Source organism: Podarcis filfolensis, assembly GCF_964270895.1.
Source record: "Podarcis filfolensis genome assembly, chromosome: 1".
NCBI lineage: Eukaryota > Metazoa > Chordata > Lepidosauria > Squamata > Lacertidae > Podarcis > Podarcis filfolensis.
The window spans coordinates 51496956-51515273 of NC_139604.1; the positions used below are offsets into that span (position 1 = coordinate 51496956).

The 18318-nt window shown below is 44.5% G+C and overlaps 1 protein-coding gene and 1 long non-coding RNA gene across 7 annotated transcripts in view; one reads left to right on the top strand and one right to left on the bottom strand.

Moving 5' to 3' along the window:
* NHEJ1 (non-homologous end joining factor 1) overlaps positions 1–18318 on the top strand; it is a 108855-nt gene that overhangs the window by 87422 nt on the left and 3115 nt on the right. For all 3 annotated transcript variants that reach the window (XM_083624809.1, XM_083624811.1, XM_083624810.1), the window contains 2 exons: positions 13238–13355; positions 16381–16505. In XM_083624809.1, the coding sequence (XP_083480935.1) occupies positions 13238–13355; positions 16381–16505 (243 nt within the window). The remainder of the gene's footprint in view (positions 1–13237; positions 13356–16380; positions 16506–18318) is intronic.
* Positions 1–18318, bottom strand: part of LOC310767705 — a 112715-nt gene that overhangs the window by 46029 nt on the left and 48368 nt on the right. The window lies entirely within an intron of this gene.

Sequence of the window (18318 nt, forward strand, 5' to 3'; positions counted from 1 at the left end):
CTCTATGGGAAGGGAATTCCACAACTTTCGGGCTGACGCAGAGACTGCCCTCTGATGGGCCACCCCCCCAAAAAAAACTTCTGAAGGCAGTGGAACTACCAAGAGGGCCTCCTCTGCTGATAAAAACATCTGAGAGGTTCTATAGGGCAGAATACGGTTTTTCAGATATTTAAAGCAGCATTTGGCTACCATATCCTGTCAGTGCTGGGATTTCTGTTTGCACAATGGGACTTTCCCCCTCCCCTCCCCCTACACCCTCACCAAATCTGCTTCAGAGGATTTGGGGGACCCCTAGGACAGATTTAGGGGGTGCACGGGATAAGGTAAGGGGCATAACACTCCATTGAGCAAGCAGAAATCCTTGTGAATTTCTACATTGGATTCTACCATTGGGGCGTAAGTCATTTAAGTCTTTAAACACCTTGAATTGGGCCTGGAAACAAACTGGCAGCCACTACAGCTGATTTAAAACAGGGTTTATATTTTTTAAAGACTTTTAAAGGTCTTTCTTTTAAAAGGCTCTTAACTTTTTTGTTGCTTTTCTTTTTTTGACATTTTTATTTTACTGCTGTGCCTTCGGAATGGTTTTATACTGGCATGTTTTAATGCATTTTGATGGGTTTATCTTTCTTAATTTTGAAAATTTTGTTAATGCTGTTTTGTTTTATTGAGTTTCATTACTCTATTGCTGCTCGCCACCTTGGGTGCATATGGTCCAGAAATACAGCTTTGAAATGTCTAAAATCAATAAACCAAGTAGGAAAATTAGCTAAAGCCATGCAAATTGACTTAGTTTTATTCTGATTTTGGAGTTCTGAACTTCAGCCAATAGGGGGTTGCTGTGGGCACCAGGGCACAGTGGGCACATGTGTACCCATTGGCAACTCCTGGCCTCCAACTCAAGGATGGAATGCACACTAATGGCAATCCCACACTCCACATAGCAGACCTGACCCCAGAAGTGCTTCTGACCTCATGTGCAAATAGCAACAGAACAATTGCTCAGATGACCACGTCAGTCTGCTTTGCCAATTTGTACAACTTTCAGAACCAAATAACTATTAAAACTATGCATCTTTATGGATGTCAGACCCCTGGCATCTTTCATAGTCTTAAAAGGCAACAAGGAAGTATTGTCCAAAGCTAGTATTGCATTGCACAGGAAAGAGTTAAGATGAATGTGAGGCATTTCAGCTCAAGGGTGAAAGGGGCACTAATGACAATCTCTCTCACACACATCCCAAGTCAGTTTATTTATATACTACATTTTCCACAAAAACATTGTGCTCATAGTGGTTTTTAAGTACAAAGCACAAAAGATGAATTCCATGTTAGGGATCGTTAGGAAAGCAGTTGAAAATAAAACTGCCAGTATCATAATGTTGTTATACAAATCTGGTGAGACCACATTTGAAATATTGTGTTCAGTTCTGGTTGCCTCACCTCAAAAAGGATATTGTAGAGCTAGAAAGGATTCAGAAAAGGGCACTTAAAACGAACAAGGGGCTAAAGCAACTTTGCTATAAGGAAAGGTTACAACATTTGGGGCTTTTTAGTGTAGAAATGAAACGAGGGGGTAGGGATGTGGAGGTGTATAGGATAATTCATTATGTGGAGAAATGAATAGAGAAGCGTTTTTTTCTGCCTTGCTCCTCATACTAAAACTCAAGACTACCCAACAAAGCTGAATGTTGGAACAATCAGAACAGATAAGAGGAGACACTCATTCACACAACATATAGTTATAATGTGGAATTAGCTCCCATAGTGATGGCCACCAACCATTAGACAAATACATGGAAGATACGGCTATCAGTGGCTACTAACTACAATAACTATGATCTGTCTCCACGGTTGGAGGCAGTATGCCTCTGAATACCAGTTGCTAAGAAGAGAGGGGAGAGTGTTACTGTGTTCAGGTCCTGCTTTTGTAGTTGTTGTGCAGCAACATCTGCAGGACTAAAGGTTCCCCACTCCTGCTTTACGGTAACACTTGCCATTCTTTACTGAAGAGCTTTGGTATGATTATTATGCTCTTCTTGGCACTGTTTAGTCAAAACTGGAGTATTTCTTTTCAAAAGCCTTGCTGTTAAGTGCCACATCTAAGGTGACACAGGGTCTCTGTGGCAGAGCAGCAAACTTAACTCATTTCCTCTAAACTCTGGGCCAGTGTCTGACCTAGAGGGCTATCCCCTTCCCCTTGATACATTTTCTCCCAAGTTCCTGCAACTCTGTCCCATTTCCTTTGGCCTTATTCCTGGGGTAGAAATATTTCCACCTCTCCTGTAGACTGTCCAAAATTGCACAAAGGGGAGGGGAGGGGTCTGTGAGTGGAGATGATTCCACATAGGGCTTTCACAATGTTTCTCTCCCCCACCCCCACATGCACACCTCAAAATGGAGAGCTGTGAGAAAAGGCCTGTAACCCAAGCCAGGAAAACAGCAGCAAACGGGGAAAGAAAAGGTTATTGAGCAGCAGGCCGGGCTGCTGTGGTCTCAGAGCGAGCATAGACTGTCAGTTGTTAGGTGGGTGCCTCAGCGGGGAAAGACTGCCTTGATTATGTGTTATGCGGCAGTTACACAGGGACAGCGGCCCTGCATTCCCCGTTCCACAGTGCCGGCCTTTATGTGCCTGACATTTACTCTCTAAGCGTCGGGGCTACAGGGGGGAAAGGAAAACATTGTGTGCAGCGCTCGGCCACGCTGGCCTGTCACGCTCCCCACTTCCGCCCTGCTGGCTTCTTCCTGTTTGCCCCACTGGCCGCCCTGCCTACGACCCCTCAGTCCCCCTCAGCCATTGCTTGACCCTCCTAGAGCTTTCCTGCCTGAAGGGGTCCCTGGGATGACCTGGAAGCTGAGAGTTGCCTGTACATTGGCCTTCTGAGCAAATCCGTCCCTGGCTCTCATGGACACGTTTAGATGCCTAGCAGCTCAACCAACACTTCTACCACCCCTCATTTGCTTTTGCTGCCCCCTTCTGACCCATATGCATATGGGGCACTGGGCCAGGATGAAATCAGAGCTTCTTTCCTATTCCTGTTCGTTACCTCAAGCATGGATCACTTCTAACTCTTTCAAACCTGCTTCTCAAAGTTTTACTTAATCTCTCTCTCTTTAGGAACATCCATTTCCTTCCTTTATGGAGGCCAGACCTGTAAGGCTTTTTGACTCTAGCTGTGCATGTAGGACCTCTCCTGAATGTGTCAGTTAGCTTATGTTTATCCTCTGCACCAAAGGCAGAGGGAAATCTAGAGTCGGGGCTCTGTGCTGCTTTGTTAACTGAAAGTCCTGCAATCAGCAGCTTTTCCCAAACACTCCCAGCTCTCGATGAGTTGTCTTACAGGGGTGTGTGCAACATGTAGTCTGATAGCTGCATGCAAAGAGCAGGAGCCCAGTACTTTGCCTTCTTAGGATACATGGACTCAAGTTCAGCTGTGCCATCCCCCTCTAGCACGGCTGGCAAATTCATGCCCAATCTTCTTTACAATACAGTGGCTTAAGTGGCAAAAATTGAATAAATCTGTGTTTCAGTAGGATTAAGTTAAGGCAAAACACTCCAGGGAGCAGTAGCCCTCTTCAGTGGTCCCAGAGTGCCTTATTGTCACATAGTGGTTGAGAAGAAGCTTTATATTGAGTCTCTTCTGTCATGCCAAAGTTGAGGATACCTCCAGTTCACTCCCTATGGTTTGTCATGGGTGACACCAGTCTTGGGTCCTGGGTTCCACACTGCTCTGCCACGAACCAGTGCTCAATGCCTTATGCCTTGTTTCCCTTTCTTCCTTCCTCCCCACACCCCTCCCCCCCACTCAGCCCAAACCCCTATGCTCCCCTGGCCACAGGGTGATTTATTAAGCATGCCCTCCCTCGATGGAACATGTGCTGAGGTTGCCCACGGGAATGTGGGCAGATCTGACAGTCGCACCGCCACAGCCCAGGCTATAATTTCAAAGCCAGCCCCAATCAGTTAAAAATATATTAAAAAATTGGAATATGGGCTTTGCCAGGGAAAATGTTTGTAACCACTTGGCAAGCTCTGGTGTGATAATGAAAGGGTCCAGACTGCTCCTGGGGAATGACCGATTTAGAGACTGCGCTCACATAGGGACTTGGTCATTGGGCACTGCAACCTTAGCCAATATACTCCCCCTTCCCACCCCCAAATATATACACAGCACTCTGAAACCACTGCACAGTGCTGCTAGCAGCTTGTTTCCTATTTGAACATATAGAGGAGGGGAGAAAAGAACACGAATCATGGAGGGGAAAGGGTTAGGAATGGGCTTTTGCCTTAGGACTTACCAGGCAGTGGTCATCACAGCCTAGTCACCTTCTGGTGCTGCAGGCTGTGTAAAGTATCAGTGCCTGTTGTGTTCAAGGGAGTCAGAAAACAGCTATATAGGCACAATAAGAAACTCCATCCATAAGTATTGCAAGGAGGTTAGATATGAGAGTTTCTGTTATTTATCTGGGGTAAGCAAGTGGTCATCTGTTTGCCAAACTCAGGTTACCAGTTTCTCCTGCCTGTTCCTCTGACATGTCTGTGCTGGTATACCATGCTAGTATACCATGTTGCTCAGAATCCTAGTCTCCCTGCACATCTAAATCCTTTCTCTTTAGGTGTGCTTGATTAATTTCCCAAAGTCAACCAAAACACTTTTTGAGGCTAAACTTTAGTAGAATGTGCAGCACAATCCTATGCAAAGTTTTTTAAGCCTAAATTAACAGTTATGTTGTGAACTTATTACAGATAAGGTTGCTCTGCATTTTCTCTCATATTTCTCTAATCCAGTTTTCTATCTGTTGAGGGGATTTCTTCCACACCAACTTGCCTTCCAGTGAACCCTTGAATGCTGGGGACATGTTCAAGGCTGTACATTCACCTCCTGTGGGACACAGGCCAACTCTAATCACCTTTGCAATTCCCCTCGATGAATTTAGCTTGGGTCAGACCAGGCCCTTATCCCCGCTCACTCCTGTGCATTGAATGGAGAGTATTGCTAATGGCGGTCAAGCTTTCTTTCTTTGCTGGTTTTCTCATTGAATAATCTCTATAGAACTTGCGAGGAACCCAAGGCTTCCTGAAACGCAGTTGGAAAAGTACTGCTCTAATCCAGGAGTACCCAATGCACTGCCCTCCAGGTGATGTTGGTCTCCTATCAGTCCCAGGCAGCATGTTCAATGGTCAGTGCTGATGGAAATTTCAGTCTAACATTATTTGGAGGGCAGTATGTTGCTCCCCTGAATCAAAAAAGACATCCATATTTGCTGTCTCCAAAAAGTATTTTTTCTTCTTCTGACTTATCTGCCCCTAACAGGGCAACACTGTGTCAGCTAAGATGCAAATGTAGATATGATTACCTTTCTTTGATCATCGCTTCTGTTCAACACATTAATGTCTTTGCTGTACCTCTAAATATTCCTTCCTGGCCAGATAAATGGCTTTAATTCACCATCATAAATAATCCCTGCAAGGTAGGATGTGGTCCCTCCTAGATCATTTCCTGCAGAGCAAATGTATATTGTCTGGTGGCCTTTGCTACCCTATCTGCATGCATTAATTAAGTTGCTGACTTCAGAAGGAAATGGAAGTTTGCTGCACATATGGCCTATAGGTAATGTGCTCTCTGATCATCCACAGGCCCTTGATTCTGTGGTGCTGGAGACCCAGACAACTGCTGTTTTTGCTCTCATTGCTGTTTGGTCCCAACCTTGTTTCATTATTTACTTGACTATCAATTGTCTCAAGTCTTTGAAACTCATGCTATACCTGGAATAAAGTATGGAGATGTTTGCCTGACCCCTGGCTTAGATAGAAGCTGTCTGGACTTACAGACTTTACAGGTAACTGGGCCTGAGTGCCTGCCTTCTAAATTTGTACCATTAAAAAAAAAAGTGGGGATGCTTCCTAGCTAAAATAATTCTACCACTCATTCATTGGCTCCCTAAAAATCCTTCTATCTGCCACACCATGTCTTGCCCATAGAAGCTGTTATTAAATGATGCCTTGGAATACCGGATGCTAGGGACAAATAATAGAGGAGGCGTCTTCAAGATGTTTTGGCCTATGGGACCCATCAGCCCAGCCAGCATGGACACTAGTAACGGACAATGGGAGGTATAGTCCCTAACATCTGGAGGGCACCAGGTTGAGGAATGTTGCTACAGATCAGCCTTCCACCCAACCCCTCATGAGATCTAACATCAGCCTGTCCATCCCCCAGGGTGGGGGGGTCTCATGACTATTCTACACCTTTGTCCCACAGAAAGGAATTCTGACATGTCCTTCATAAAGTGTTGCCTATCTCACAGCTGCAGAATGGATCGTGCTGTGGCTCCCCTGTTCCCTGGCAAACCTTAGTTCTGCCCTCTTGGCCTAAGAGTTGAAGGCTCAGAATCTCTGCCCCAGTGCCCTGCAGATCACTGAGTTCCTAGATGGCATACTGTGTAAATCCTGTAGTCCTCCTCCCAACCTTAGCCTTGAGCTGCTGGCATCTGATACATACTTGGCCTTGTCAGGTAGTCATAACACAGGCAGCAGCATACCCCCATTTAACTCAGAGTGCTGCGAGCACTCTGCATCCGTCATGCTCGGCTGAGACGCAACTTTTTTTGCTGATTTTGTACAGGGACAATCCAAACCACCCGCCCACCTCAGCAACAGCTCCCAGGCAAGGGAATGGCATGTGCGCTTTTTGGCATCTTCCCCAGTGACTCCCTTCTGGACATTGCTTGGTAGCGATTTTGCTATCTTTGGGACATTTTTTACTGCAGTGTCCTAGAAAGCTTTGGTTATCTTGTGAAGGAGCTGGTGCATTGGATTCAGGCACATGGAGTCCATAATAAATTATCTGTTGGGGGGGGGAGGGGGTGAATGAGCAGAATACTGAGGAGACAGTTTAGGCTGCTTGGGGCAGTTTCTGGACTGTTTAAGTAACCTATTAGTAATGAACTAGGTGACATTTGTAGGTGGCCTAAGGTTTCATAAATCATGGCATTGTGGAGTAGTTCTAACCTCTCTTTTAGACAATGATTGCTGTGGAAATCCTGAGTTGAATGGGGCTGTGGACCTATGTTGTTCATTTGTAAACAATGCAGATTTCTGAAAATCTGAACAACACATTCAGTTTTGAATTCTGACAGCCTTGAAAAATGTCTCCTTGTTTTGTTTTGCCTTGAGGAGGAAGACATGATGACATCATGTGAGGAAGTATAATGTGCCTTGTTAGCCAATTAGTATTTGTGTCTTGGAATGGTTCTGTTTGTTGAGAGTTAGCTTGTTTGTTTACTAGCTTGACTATTTTATATAATAACTTTACTCCAAAAGTTTTGCTTAGGAATTCGTGACATTCAAATATGCTGTACTGGACACATTTTAACCTGGTTTTACATATTTGGTCTTTTGCTATGAGAATCCAACTTGCTTTAAGAACTGAGGCTGCATTCCTATTCCCACTCACCTGGGAGTAAGTCCCACTGAATTCAAAAGTACTTGTCTTCTGGGTAGATACAATTAGGATTGCTGCAAATTGAGATTGAGATGTCTTACAGTTAACCAGCTGCCACCAACAGTCTGCTGCCATCCTGGGCTATTGCAGGAATTAAACTAAATGCAAGACTAGAATGATGTGTGATGATTAACACATCTAGCAGCTTGATGTAACCCCCACTGGGGTGATTACCCAAACTGTGTAGATGCCACTTGGGTGCAAAGAGTGGCTAGCCATCTGAACAGGGCTCAGATACTGGACAGCAAAAGCAGATGTTATGTTGTGTTCCGTTACGTTACAAAGAGGAAAGAAGGTATTTTGTGCTCTCCTCTTCTCCCTTTCCCTCCAAATGGGTTAAAATGCACTATAAGTATGGGCTTCCTATGGAAACAGTGAGTGCACAGGTGCTATGAATCCACTGGGTGGGCAGTTTTAACAGAGGGAACACCAGTTTCTGAGATTTTGGTGTGTTGTTCAGTCTCTGCCGTGCTTGGTTCATAGTGGTCTGTTACCTAATGAGGATTGAGCCTTGAGACACTTCTTTTAAAAAACAAATCTAGAGCATCGTCAACACCAGATGGCACCAGAGCTTCCTTAGGCAAGATGACCTTATTTTGTGTTACTTAGGCAAGTTTCTGCTCTACAGAGACATGCTAATAACCCCAACTCATCTTTGCTGCCTTAATAGCCCCAAGGGCATCACAGTGGAATATATACCTTCTGATCTCATGGACAGGGCTACAGCTCAGTGGTAGAACACATGCTTTGCATACAGAAGGTTCCAGGTTCCGTCCCCAGCATCTCCACATAGGTCCAGGAAAGACCCCTGTCTGAAGCTCTGAAGACCCACTGCCACTCAGTGTAGACAATACTGAGCTAAATGGGATAATGGTGCAGCACTGTATAAGTTTCCTATGTCCCTGTTATTTATTTATATACCACTTACATGCCAAAATGGGTCTAATGGCTCTCCTATGAATATGTGGAGAATCCCTTTCTAGAATGACAAGTGCAGAGATTTTGCTCATCCTCTGCAGTCATTGCCATAATGTCCTCTGCCATCATGGGGCTTACAGTCCAGAGTAACATGGGGCACTTGAGCCTTAGCTTTGTGCAAAGAATCAGTGCTTGTCTTAGTGAGAGACCATAGGCTTTGAGATACACAGAGCACAATTTCTGGCAGTGGCTTAGAGAAAGCAGTGGGGGTCACCATGCCCTGGGATTTACTACCACCTTGATTTCTGCCAGTATTACCATTGTAGGGGGGAGTGAATGGATGGGGAAAGCAAGGAAGGGTGGCAATGACCTGCCACGGTGCCTGCCCTGGGTACACTGTTTTTGTTCTGTGCCGGTCCCCTGCTGTTTACTTTTCCTTGAGTTATGACTATGTCTTTGCCTTTGATCTGGCACCTCCAACTGCCTATTGGCTATTCTTGCCCTACCTTTGGGGTTCATTCACCTGCCAGTTTTATAACTCACCACAGGCTGGACTTGATGAAAATGCTGATTTCAATGGTTATAAGCAAAACCTTTTGTTTGCGGTCCCTCTTGTGGGGTATGAAGGGGACAAAGGTTTATCTAAACCTAGGCTCCTCTCAAAAGCAAGTCCACCCACTACTCCCTCCCTGCAAACAAGTCCACTGTTCCTCAGGAAAAGAGCAGGGGTACTGCAGGAAAAAGCATCTACAGAGGAACAGATTGAACAAGATGGCTCAAGCAAGCAAGCCAAACCATGTGCTATAGAGAAAAGCACAGTTTGTAGATGCAGTGACCATTAACAATTGCTCAAGTCCCTGGCAATCCCTTCCTTTCATTTTCCTTAGTGGTATACCTCTGGCCAATGTGTTTGCCTTCTCCTTTTAGAGACATGCAGGAAAACACACAGTAGCTCTGTTCTGTTTCTGTTTTGAATATGGTATTCTGGACCATATTGTATCAGTGAACAGGGTGAATGCTCCCTAAAATTACTGAGGTACTGAATTATACTGGGTGGATATAATCACACTGTCACTATGAATAGGTCATAACACTAGGTTTCTGTTATGTACTGAGTTGAATAGGATCCAAACTGCAGCAGTCTGATTGGTCCTAGAACAATAGGATCCAAAAGGCAGCAGTCTGATTGGTCCTAGAACAATAGGATTCAGAATGCAGCAGTCTGATTGGTCCTAGAACAATGCAGCAGTATGATTGGTTGGCAGGAACCACCCAATCATGCTCCAGATAGAAGTGAATCCACAACCTGATTGGCTTACAGTAGAATTCCGGAATTAGCCAATCATGTGCAGCCCATTGTGTAAATAATGTATATAAAGCAGATACCTTGAGGGGACTTTCATTCATTCCTCCTCACCACTATGAGCTGAATAAAGAGCATGAAATCACTTTGCGACTCTGAGTATATTTCAGTTTCATTTGAAAAAGCACCTCCTTCTAGCCTTCATGGCTGTAAAAGGTGAATGCAGCATTTGCCAAAGACTCTGTGGGCCTTTCCAGTGGTTGCACATATTATTCTGGATGCTTGTCAACTCGGTGCCATAATGTACAACATAATGTGTGGGGTGGGGCAGCTTTATTTCAAAGGAGCAGCTTTTCATTATGCTCGTATTGGTAAAATGAGATATTTGTGTCCTCCTTTGCATAGCCTCCAAAGAAAAGAGAAACAAAATCATAAAGTGTAATAAAATGGTGAGAGGCTGTGCTGCAGGCACAGTTGTTAAAGGGCTTCATGGAACAGCAAATGAGTACTCAAAACTTCCAAGTGGTAAGGAGAAACAAAAAATATGATAACATCAGCATGGCAAAGGGTTGTCACTCATCTCCAGTCATGTTATGGGCCATAGTCAGTAGGTGCCCACAATCCTGCAGCATTTGCAATCCAAATGTGTGTATGATTAGGGGAGACGAGTGGTTGCATTTGCTGTGTGGCATAATATTATCCTTTCAGTACTGGGAATATGTGATTTTCCTGCAGCAGAAGCACTTTGAAGGAAAGTGTCTGGATTCCTCAGAAGAACCAAGTAACATAAGCACATACAAATAAAAGCATTTTCTGTGAAGGCTTTGGTTACACTGGAAGGGCCTTTCATTAGCAACTGCAAGAATAAGTCTTTTCATCCTGTTATTCCCTGTCATAGCCTATAGGTTCATTTCCAGTACTCCTTAACTGCCTACCCTTGGTGATTATATCCTCTGCATCCCACCCTCCTTGCTTTCTTTAACAGTACTTTTGCCATCAGGACAGCTTAATTTGGTGTGTGTGGTCGTCTCCCAACTGTGTAGTTGCCTCTTCTGTTGATGTGGAACCATTTACTTCCATTGAACCCAAAGTGATAGATCAAAGAGCAGGTGCATTATTTATATCATTTGCAGAATGTGCTCTAGTCACAATGCAATGGCAGAGCCTTTTGTCTGAACTTGTAGCAGGCAAATGTCTGCTCATTTTGGTGAAGGAGAAACACACACTTGCATTGCAGTGAGAGTGATTCATATGGACCCAGCTTCATGTCACAAACCTCATGTTGTAGGGAAGGGAGTTGATAGGCAGAGTCCCACTACTCTGCATCGTGAAGCTGAGGCTTCCATTCAGACTTCTGTACACAACAGAAATTGATGACGTCAGATTATCCCCAGATTATTTTACATGACTTCTGCCACTCAGTAGGATATCTCCCAAATTAGTGATCCCAACCTCCTTTAGTTCCTTGGACCTCACATTAATATTTTCTAGGATGTTGGCATTTGGATAGAATAGGAAGATCTCCACATCTGAAGAATAAGCTCCCCTCACCCCGCCACATGTAGCGGAATATCTTTGTAGCTCAGTGACAGATCACCTGCTTTACAGGAAGGTTCTGGGTTCAGTTCCTAATATCTCATCTTGCAGAGGTGGGGAAGACCACTGCATGAAGCCTTGAAGAGTGGTTGCTAGTCAGAGCAGACAACACTAGGCTATACTGGAGCAATGGTGCAACCCAGTATAAGGCAGCTTAACATGTTTAATCTAATATATGCAAATGACCAGTTGCCAGAGGGAAGCTGGAGCCCTACTTGATGCTCAAATGGTCCTGAAAGAGTTTAGGGTGGTTTGGGAGTTGTATCAAGACCTGTGTGACATTCCTCTCTCACTCCCCACCCCTTTCTGTCAGCCTACTGTCCCCTCTACTATTAGCTGGGAGCCTTGTGCCACTCCTATGGCCTGGAGTGGGAGGAGTGGGTGACAGGCACTGCCTTTGGACTCTGGCCTTGAGCAGCTCAGTGGGTGAGTGCCTGGAGAGGAACTGCCCTGTTATCTGTTACACTTTGTTCTCCCGACTGTTTGGGTGTGGAGCAGGCACAGTGCACAGAGAAGTTATCTCTGGAAGCCTTTGAAATGCAGGCAGCAGGCTGGGCTCACTGTGTTCAGGGGTGGGTGTAGGCCTTGTACCCCTCACCCTGTGATGATAGCTCTCCTCACCATTTTGTCATAAAAGAGAGGGGGGACTGTTTCACAGCTCTTCCTCATCAGTGTGTGCATCTGGGTGCCCAAACTTTTTTCAAAGTGAACATGTGTGAGGGCCAGCCAAAGTTGTTGAGCTTTTTACAATTTCCCCCCAAAGTTGTTCAGCTTTTTTAGGATTGAAGTTTACCTTGAAGTTGCTGGGCTTTTTTAAAAAGGATTTTACCCCAGGACATATACTCCCACGGGGGCTGGATTAAATTGATCAGCGGGCTGGATTAGGCCCCCAAAATGGACTTTGCACATGCCTGGTGTAGGTAGCAGCAGCAGCAGCAGCAGCTGTCTCCTCCTCCAAACACTGTAGCTACCCCCTTTTGGATCTGGTGAAACTGGGTATCTTTCCCATTTCATTCTAGCTTCCAGATTGAAAATTGGAAATCCTTTAATGTATAGTGAGAATTTCCCCAGGAAGTGATACTCGAAGCACTGATTGTTTTGCAGTGAGAGCCATTGCAAGAATTAATCTATGAGGCTCCTTATATCAGGTCAGTGTTTTTGTCCATCTAGCCCAGTATTGCCTGCTCTCCTGAATATCAGGCAGAGATCCCTCCCCTCCCCTGCTGCATCACCCATTTAACTGGAGGTACCAAGGTTTGAACCTGGACCATCTGTATGTAAAGCATGTGCTCTACCACTAAATATTATCTCTCCTGAATTATGGCTGTTTAGTATGCAGTACAACTACTGAGATGCCTTTCCTATCACAAGCATTATTGGTAACACTGTAGTACAGAATCAGCACCCTTCTAAGTGCCTATCTGGTGAGCTGCACAGTGGTACCTTGGTTCTCAAACTTAATCCATTTCGGGAGTTGGTTTGACTCCCAAAACCAGTGCTTTTTTCTGGGGGGATGCAGGGGTATGCATACCCCTAAACATTTTGTGAATTTAAGTTTGGCCTCATTGAGGGGCAGTATTTCAATATCAGTAGGAAAATGAGAGTACCCCTAAACAATTTTTGAGAAAAAAGCACTGCCCAAAAACATTCGAAAACCAAGGCACGGCTTCTGATTGGATGAAGGAGCTTCCTGCACTCAAAAGGAAGCCGTGTCGGACGTTTGGCTTCCAAAAAACATTCGCAAACCAGAACATTTACTTCCCGGTGTGCGGTGTTCAGAAGCCAAGTCATTTGAGTACCAAGGTACCACTGTAGTTGAAATGAGGCTGTCTTGTGTTGTGTAGTCTAGATTCTTGTATTCCCACCTCTGACATGCTTCATAGCTAGCTTGACATGCTCCCCTTTTGCTTCACAGATTTTGCCCCAGGCTTGCTGCCTGGGAGATGGGCACCAATTCACTTCTAACCTGAAAGAGCTCTATGTGTCAGTGTCCCAAAAGCAGGCTAGGGCAGCTTGCAAACGGCATTGGGAAGGTGAGTAAATGAATCATGCAATGGGAAGGATGTGTCTACTGCAACACTACTCTTGTGAAGATAGGAATACATCTGGCAATGGCCATAAACAGGAATAATCTTAACTTTGATGTTTTTGAACTGCCACAAAATAGCCATGCAGTTTTCCTGATGCATCTCCAGATGAGTTGCTTCTAGCTCAAAAAAAGAAAGAAAGCTAGTCTTACCCACAAGAGAGTGAAACAACCTCTTGATGTGCCTTTTTTATGTGTATTATTCTCTTGTACACCCTTGCCATTTCTCCTTGCAATTCCTGCTCATCTGTCTTAAGCACTGGCCACTCTGGCCATTATCGTTCATGCTTTAGTACAGGGATGAGGAACCTTTTTCAGCCCCCAAATCACATTCCTTTCTGGGCAGTCTTTCAAGGACCATGTTCACATGTATTGCTCTGTTTACTTTTGCCTTTGGCTCCTGCCCACCACTGGCACGTATCTTTGTACAATAGGCTAGAATCTATACCAGGGGCTGCCAACCTTTTTGGACTTGTGAGCACATTTTGAATTTTGAAGAAATACTGGGAGAGCCAGTCACAAAATGACTGCTGTTGGAGGACATGACATAACACAAAATTAGAGAGCCAACCACCCCCAACAACCTGATGCTTACACAATATCGTAACTAAACACTGGAAGAACCTATCGGGAGTGAACATAGACCATGGGTACCGAAATGTGTGGGAACCCACGCTACTAGAGAAGTTAACCAACAAACTCAAACTAACACAGGGACAAGCAAAGGAGGACGCCTTCACCTCGGTGCATAGCTGTCAACGTTTCCCTTTTTTAAAGGGAAATTCCCTTATTCCGAATAGGATTCCTTGCAAGAAAAGGGAAAAGTTGACAGCTATGCCCCGGTGTGGTTCCCCTTTATCACAAACACAGCACAACGGGACAATGACCTATCCCCCCACAACAGCATAAAAATCAATATGGCTTGCCTGACCCAACAACCTAGCCCTCCCCCCAAAAAACAAGCCACACTGCATTCAGCTGAATGAAATCAACCAAGCTTGGGAACCCCTAACCCAGGCTTCCTCAACCTTGGCCCTCCAGATGTTTTGAGACTACAATTCCCATCATCCCTGACCATTGGTCCTGCTAGCAAGGGATTATGTGAGTTGTAGGCCGAAAACATTGGAGGGCTGAGGTTGAGGAAGCCTGCCCTAACCTCTCGCATTATCAATAATAAATAATACATAAACAAAGGACCTACCCATGTGATGCTGACACAGCCCACCTAAACTAATACAGTAATAGGCAATAGAATAAAAGAACAATACCCCCTATCTCTCTCCCCCACTCCTTCCCCCTAAACTGCAATATGCATAAACGAACTATGAAAAAGACTATGAATTGAACGTGGAGAGAATAGATGTACCTTTCCCTGTTTATCTGTTTGCTTTCTAAAACAAAAACTCCTTCATAAAAACTAATTTTTTAAAAAGGAATTTGCACATTCTGCCCCATAACCTCCTTTCTAGAAGAGCTAGAGACTTACTTTAAAAAGAAAGAAGAAGTGAAAGCTCAGAGTCTGTTGCACCTGCCCAGGCACACCATTGGAAACCTTCACAGACACCATGGTAAAGACCCCTAATTCATACACACTTGCATACCCTTCTCTATACTCCATGTAGGCAAGGAAGAGTCAATCAGTGTACAAAGAGACATTAAGGCCAGGCAAAAAGACTTGATTTTCTGAAGGAAGGCCAGCAAGGGTTGTAGCCTGGGGAGGGAGTGTGGTCTGGAGAGAAGCCTGGAGAGCTGCATTTGGTGTTAGACACGGGGTTCCCCATCCCTGCTTTAGTTATTCCAAGGTTGGATTGCCATAATGCACTCCATATGATGCTGCCTTCAAAGTCTATTCAGAAGCTTCAGCTAGTACATAATGCAGCTACTTGCCTGTTGATTGGTGCCTATCAGTATGGTCCTATATCACCTGTTTTGAGGCGTCTGTGCTCATGGGAGTAGCCAGGGGGCGGGGTGTATGTGTGTGAAGCTGCCTCCCGCTTAAATCAAGTAAATAATAAAAATACTTAACTAACTGACCTATCACATTGCAGATAGCTCAGTTCTGCCCGCCCCCAACATAAATCCTGTTCCTGCTAACATAAATCCTGGCTATGCCCATGTGCGAGCTACCTGCTTATTTGATTCAAGCCCCTGTTCAAAGTGCTGCTTTTTAACCCTTTAAAGCCCTCAAATGCTCGGGTCCTGATTATCTTAGGGAAAGTCTCCTTCCCTATGCTCTCTCTCCTGGCAGTTGAGGTCTTTACAAGGATCAGTGCCTTTTCAGTGGCAGTCCTAATTCTTTGGAATTATTCCAAAAAAGAGACACACATATTTTCCCCTTCTGTCCTTTATGGAAGCCAATAAAAATTATGTTTCAAAAAATCTTCAAGGACTGATTTCTTCTATGACTGCTACTGTATGTACTCTTGCTGACTTTTTATTCTTTATTCTTTTATTGTTGATACTTTTAATTTTGTAAAATACTATGAAATTTAATGAGCAAAGCTATACATTTGGATAACTAAATAAAATGTGGTCATATTTGCCTTCCCTACTGTTAGTGTTCCCCTGCACATTTCAGTATGGCCCAACTCCTTCCAGCTGTTTCCATTTACAAGTTTTAAACTTATGTAAGTGGTATAGAGTGAGGATGTGAATTATCTTCCTTAGATGTTGGAGGGAGGATAGACTTGTGGGTTAGTTGCTGCTGCTACCCCCAGAAGCCAGAAGAGATGGCCTCTTCTTAAACTAAAATTATCCTTTCCCGGGACACTACTGTTGTTACTCTACAGCTCTGTGATCTTAGGGGGAAGGATTTATATTTCTGTATAGGTAGGTACCTAGGTAGATAGGAGATGTCAATTTACAAAAATATATTTATTTGATTTCTATCCCTTGCCCCTGCTCTTTCTTATGTACATTGGCCTACTGAATTCCTCGCTCCCATGTATGTTGTTTTTATTTGACACTATCAGGAGACTGTGAGAGTCCTGAACATGCCAGCTTCCAGGACCTTGCCCAGAAGACTGCAGATTTGCCAACTGAGGAGAAGAAGACTGAATCGCAGTCAGCAGCTGCACAGTGTACACAAGACACAGTGGTGAGAGGAGCCCCTCAGCGTACATGTGGGAATGGGCCAGGGAAGGGATAGATGTATGAGGATATGATTCGGGGTAACCATGCCGTGAATGTGGATGGAGAGACACAGGAACTTTCCCAGAGATCCTGATGCATCTACTAGATTTTGCAGCTCTGTTATGTTATATAGTGGTCTGCCAGCTCCACAGAGGTGTGGCGGAGTAAACAAACCATAGGTTGCCAGCCCATGTATGTCCTGCAATCTCGGAATAGAAAGGGGCAGGTGAATGTCTACAGTTTGGCAACAAACACAAGAGAGTGTGAGGTGCTGTTGCTCACCGCTTACTGAATACCAGCTGTGGGTTGGGGGTGCGTGGCAAAAGGCTTGTCAAGGTATATTTGTAATGTAAATAGGAGAGGAGGAGAGCTCCCTAGCAGCAGAAGGCATGGGAAAAGTGGTGCCCTTTTCTGACTCATCCCAATGGTCCACCAAGTCCAGTGCTCTCTACTATGACTGGCAATGATTCTCCAGGGTTCTTGGCCAAAGGTTTTCCCCATTACTGCTACCTGATGCCAGGGTTTAAATCTGGGGATCATTTGCATGCAGAGCATGTGCTCTACCACTAAGCTATGGTCCCTTCACTTAGACATTTTAAAATGTACATCTGCCTTCATCCTTCTGGCAGCAGTTTCATAGGGATTCATACTGGGAGCCACAGGAGCTGTGCAGTCACCCATCGAGGATGTGACCAAGGATGGCAGTGGAAACATGTTATGCTGGGGGAGAAATGAAATAGGAAAAGTGTTGGGAGGTAGCTTAATAGATTAGAAGGAGAATGCTCTTCCAGGCAAGTGGAGTAACATGCTGTTGGTAGAAGAAAGACTTAAAAGGGTAGATGGGTTTTACAGAATAAGGAGAAACTAATGAGAAGGGGGGAAAACAGGAATTGAAAGCAGACCTAAGGCCTAGTTTGCTGAAGCAGTATGGTTGCCACTTTCATATTATTCTATCCCGCAGTGCTCCAGTGATATGTGAAGTAGCAAAGTCACATGGGAAGAGAAGATCATGTACTGACCCTGCCAGCGCATACAAATTTTTGAAAGCTCATAAAATGAGGATGGCATTTGTGTGTGCGAGGAGTTAAGTCGTTTGCCAGTAGTGTTGTTATAGGCACTAGGCAATAAGTGTATGTGACATTCATACAACTGCATTCCAGACAGCATTCCAGATTGCAGTGACTGGGAGAGAGAATTACATTTCCCCAGTGATTATATATTGCATTTTGAGTGCTAAAAAAATATGATGTTCTATCACAGCGGAGCTTCCTAATGGAAAGGTGTCTATCCCTGTTACAAATGAGTAAAAATTGCACGTGTTGTATAAATAAGTGAATATAAGTTTGGCCATGTGGAAAAACAATAGTACTAAAATGTCAGTGCAAAGCAAAATCAAGATTTGATTTACTGCATGAAAAAGAGTAACTAGAGAGTCCTTAGGAATGTAGTTTTCATATAAACAAAGGGGAAATGGCATAGGCAAGGGGGTCTTGGTCAATCCAAACCATGCTTCACCATCCCCTTACTGAGTGCCCTGCATCAAGAGGACTAGCTGGTGTCTGGAGTAGGGACTTCCCTTGTTCACTGTGAGATTGATTAACTCATGGATGTCCTGTGGACTCCTCCAGCTTCTTTTTGCCCCACAGATGTAACCTTCATAAGTTAGATATACAAAAGACACATTTATCCCATGACCAACCAACATTACCAAGTGCTACTGCCAGCTACTTGCTACTGTTCACAACCCATGCAACAACTGTAAGCTCTGTGTCTGGATA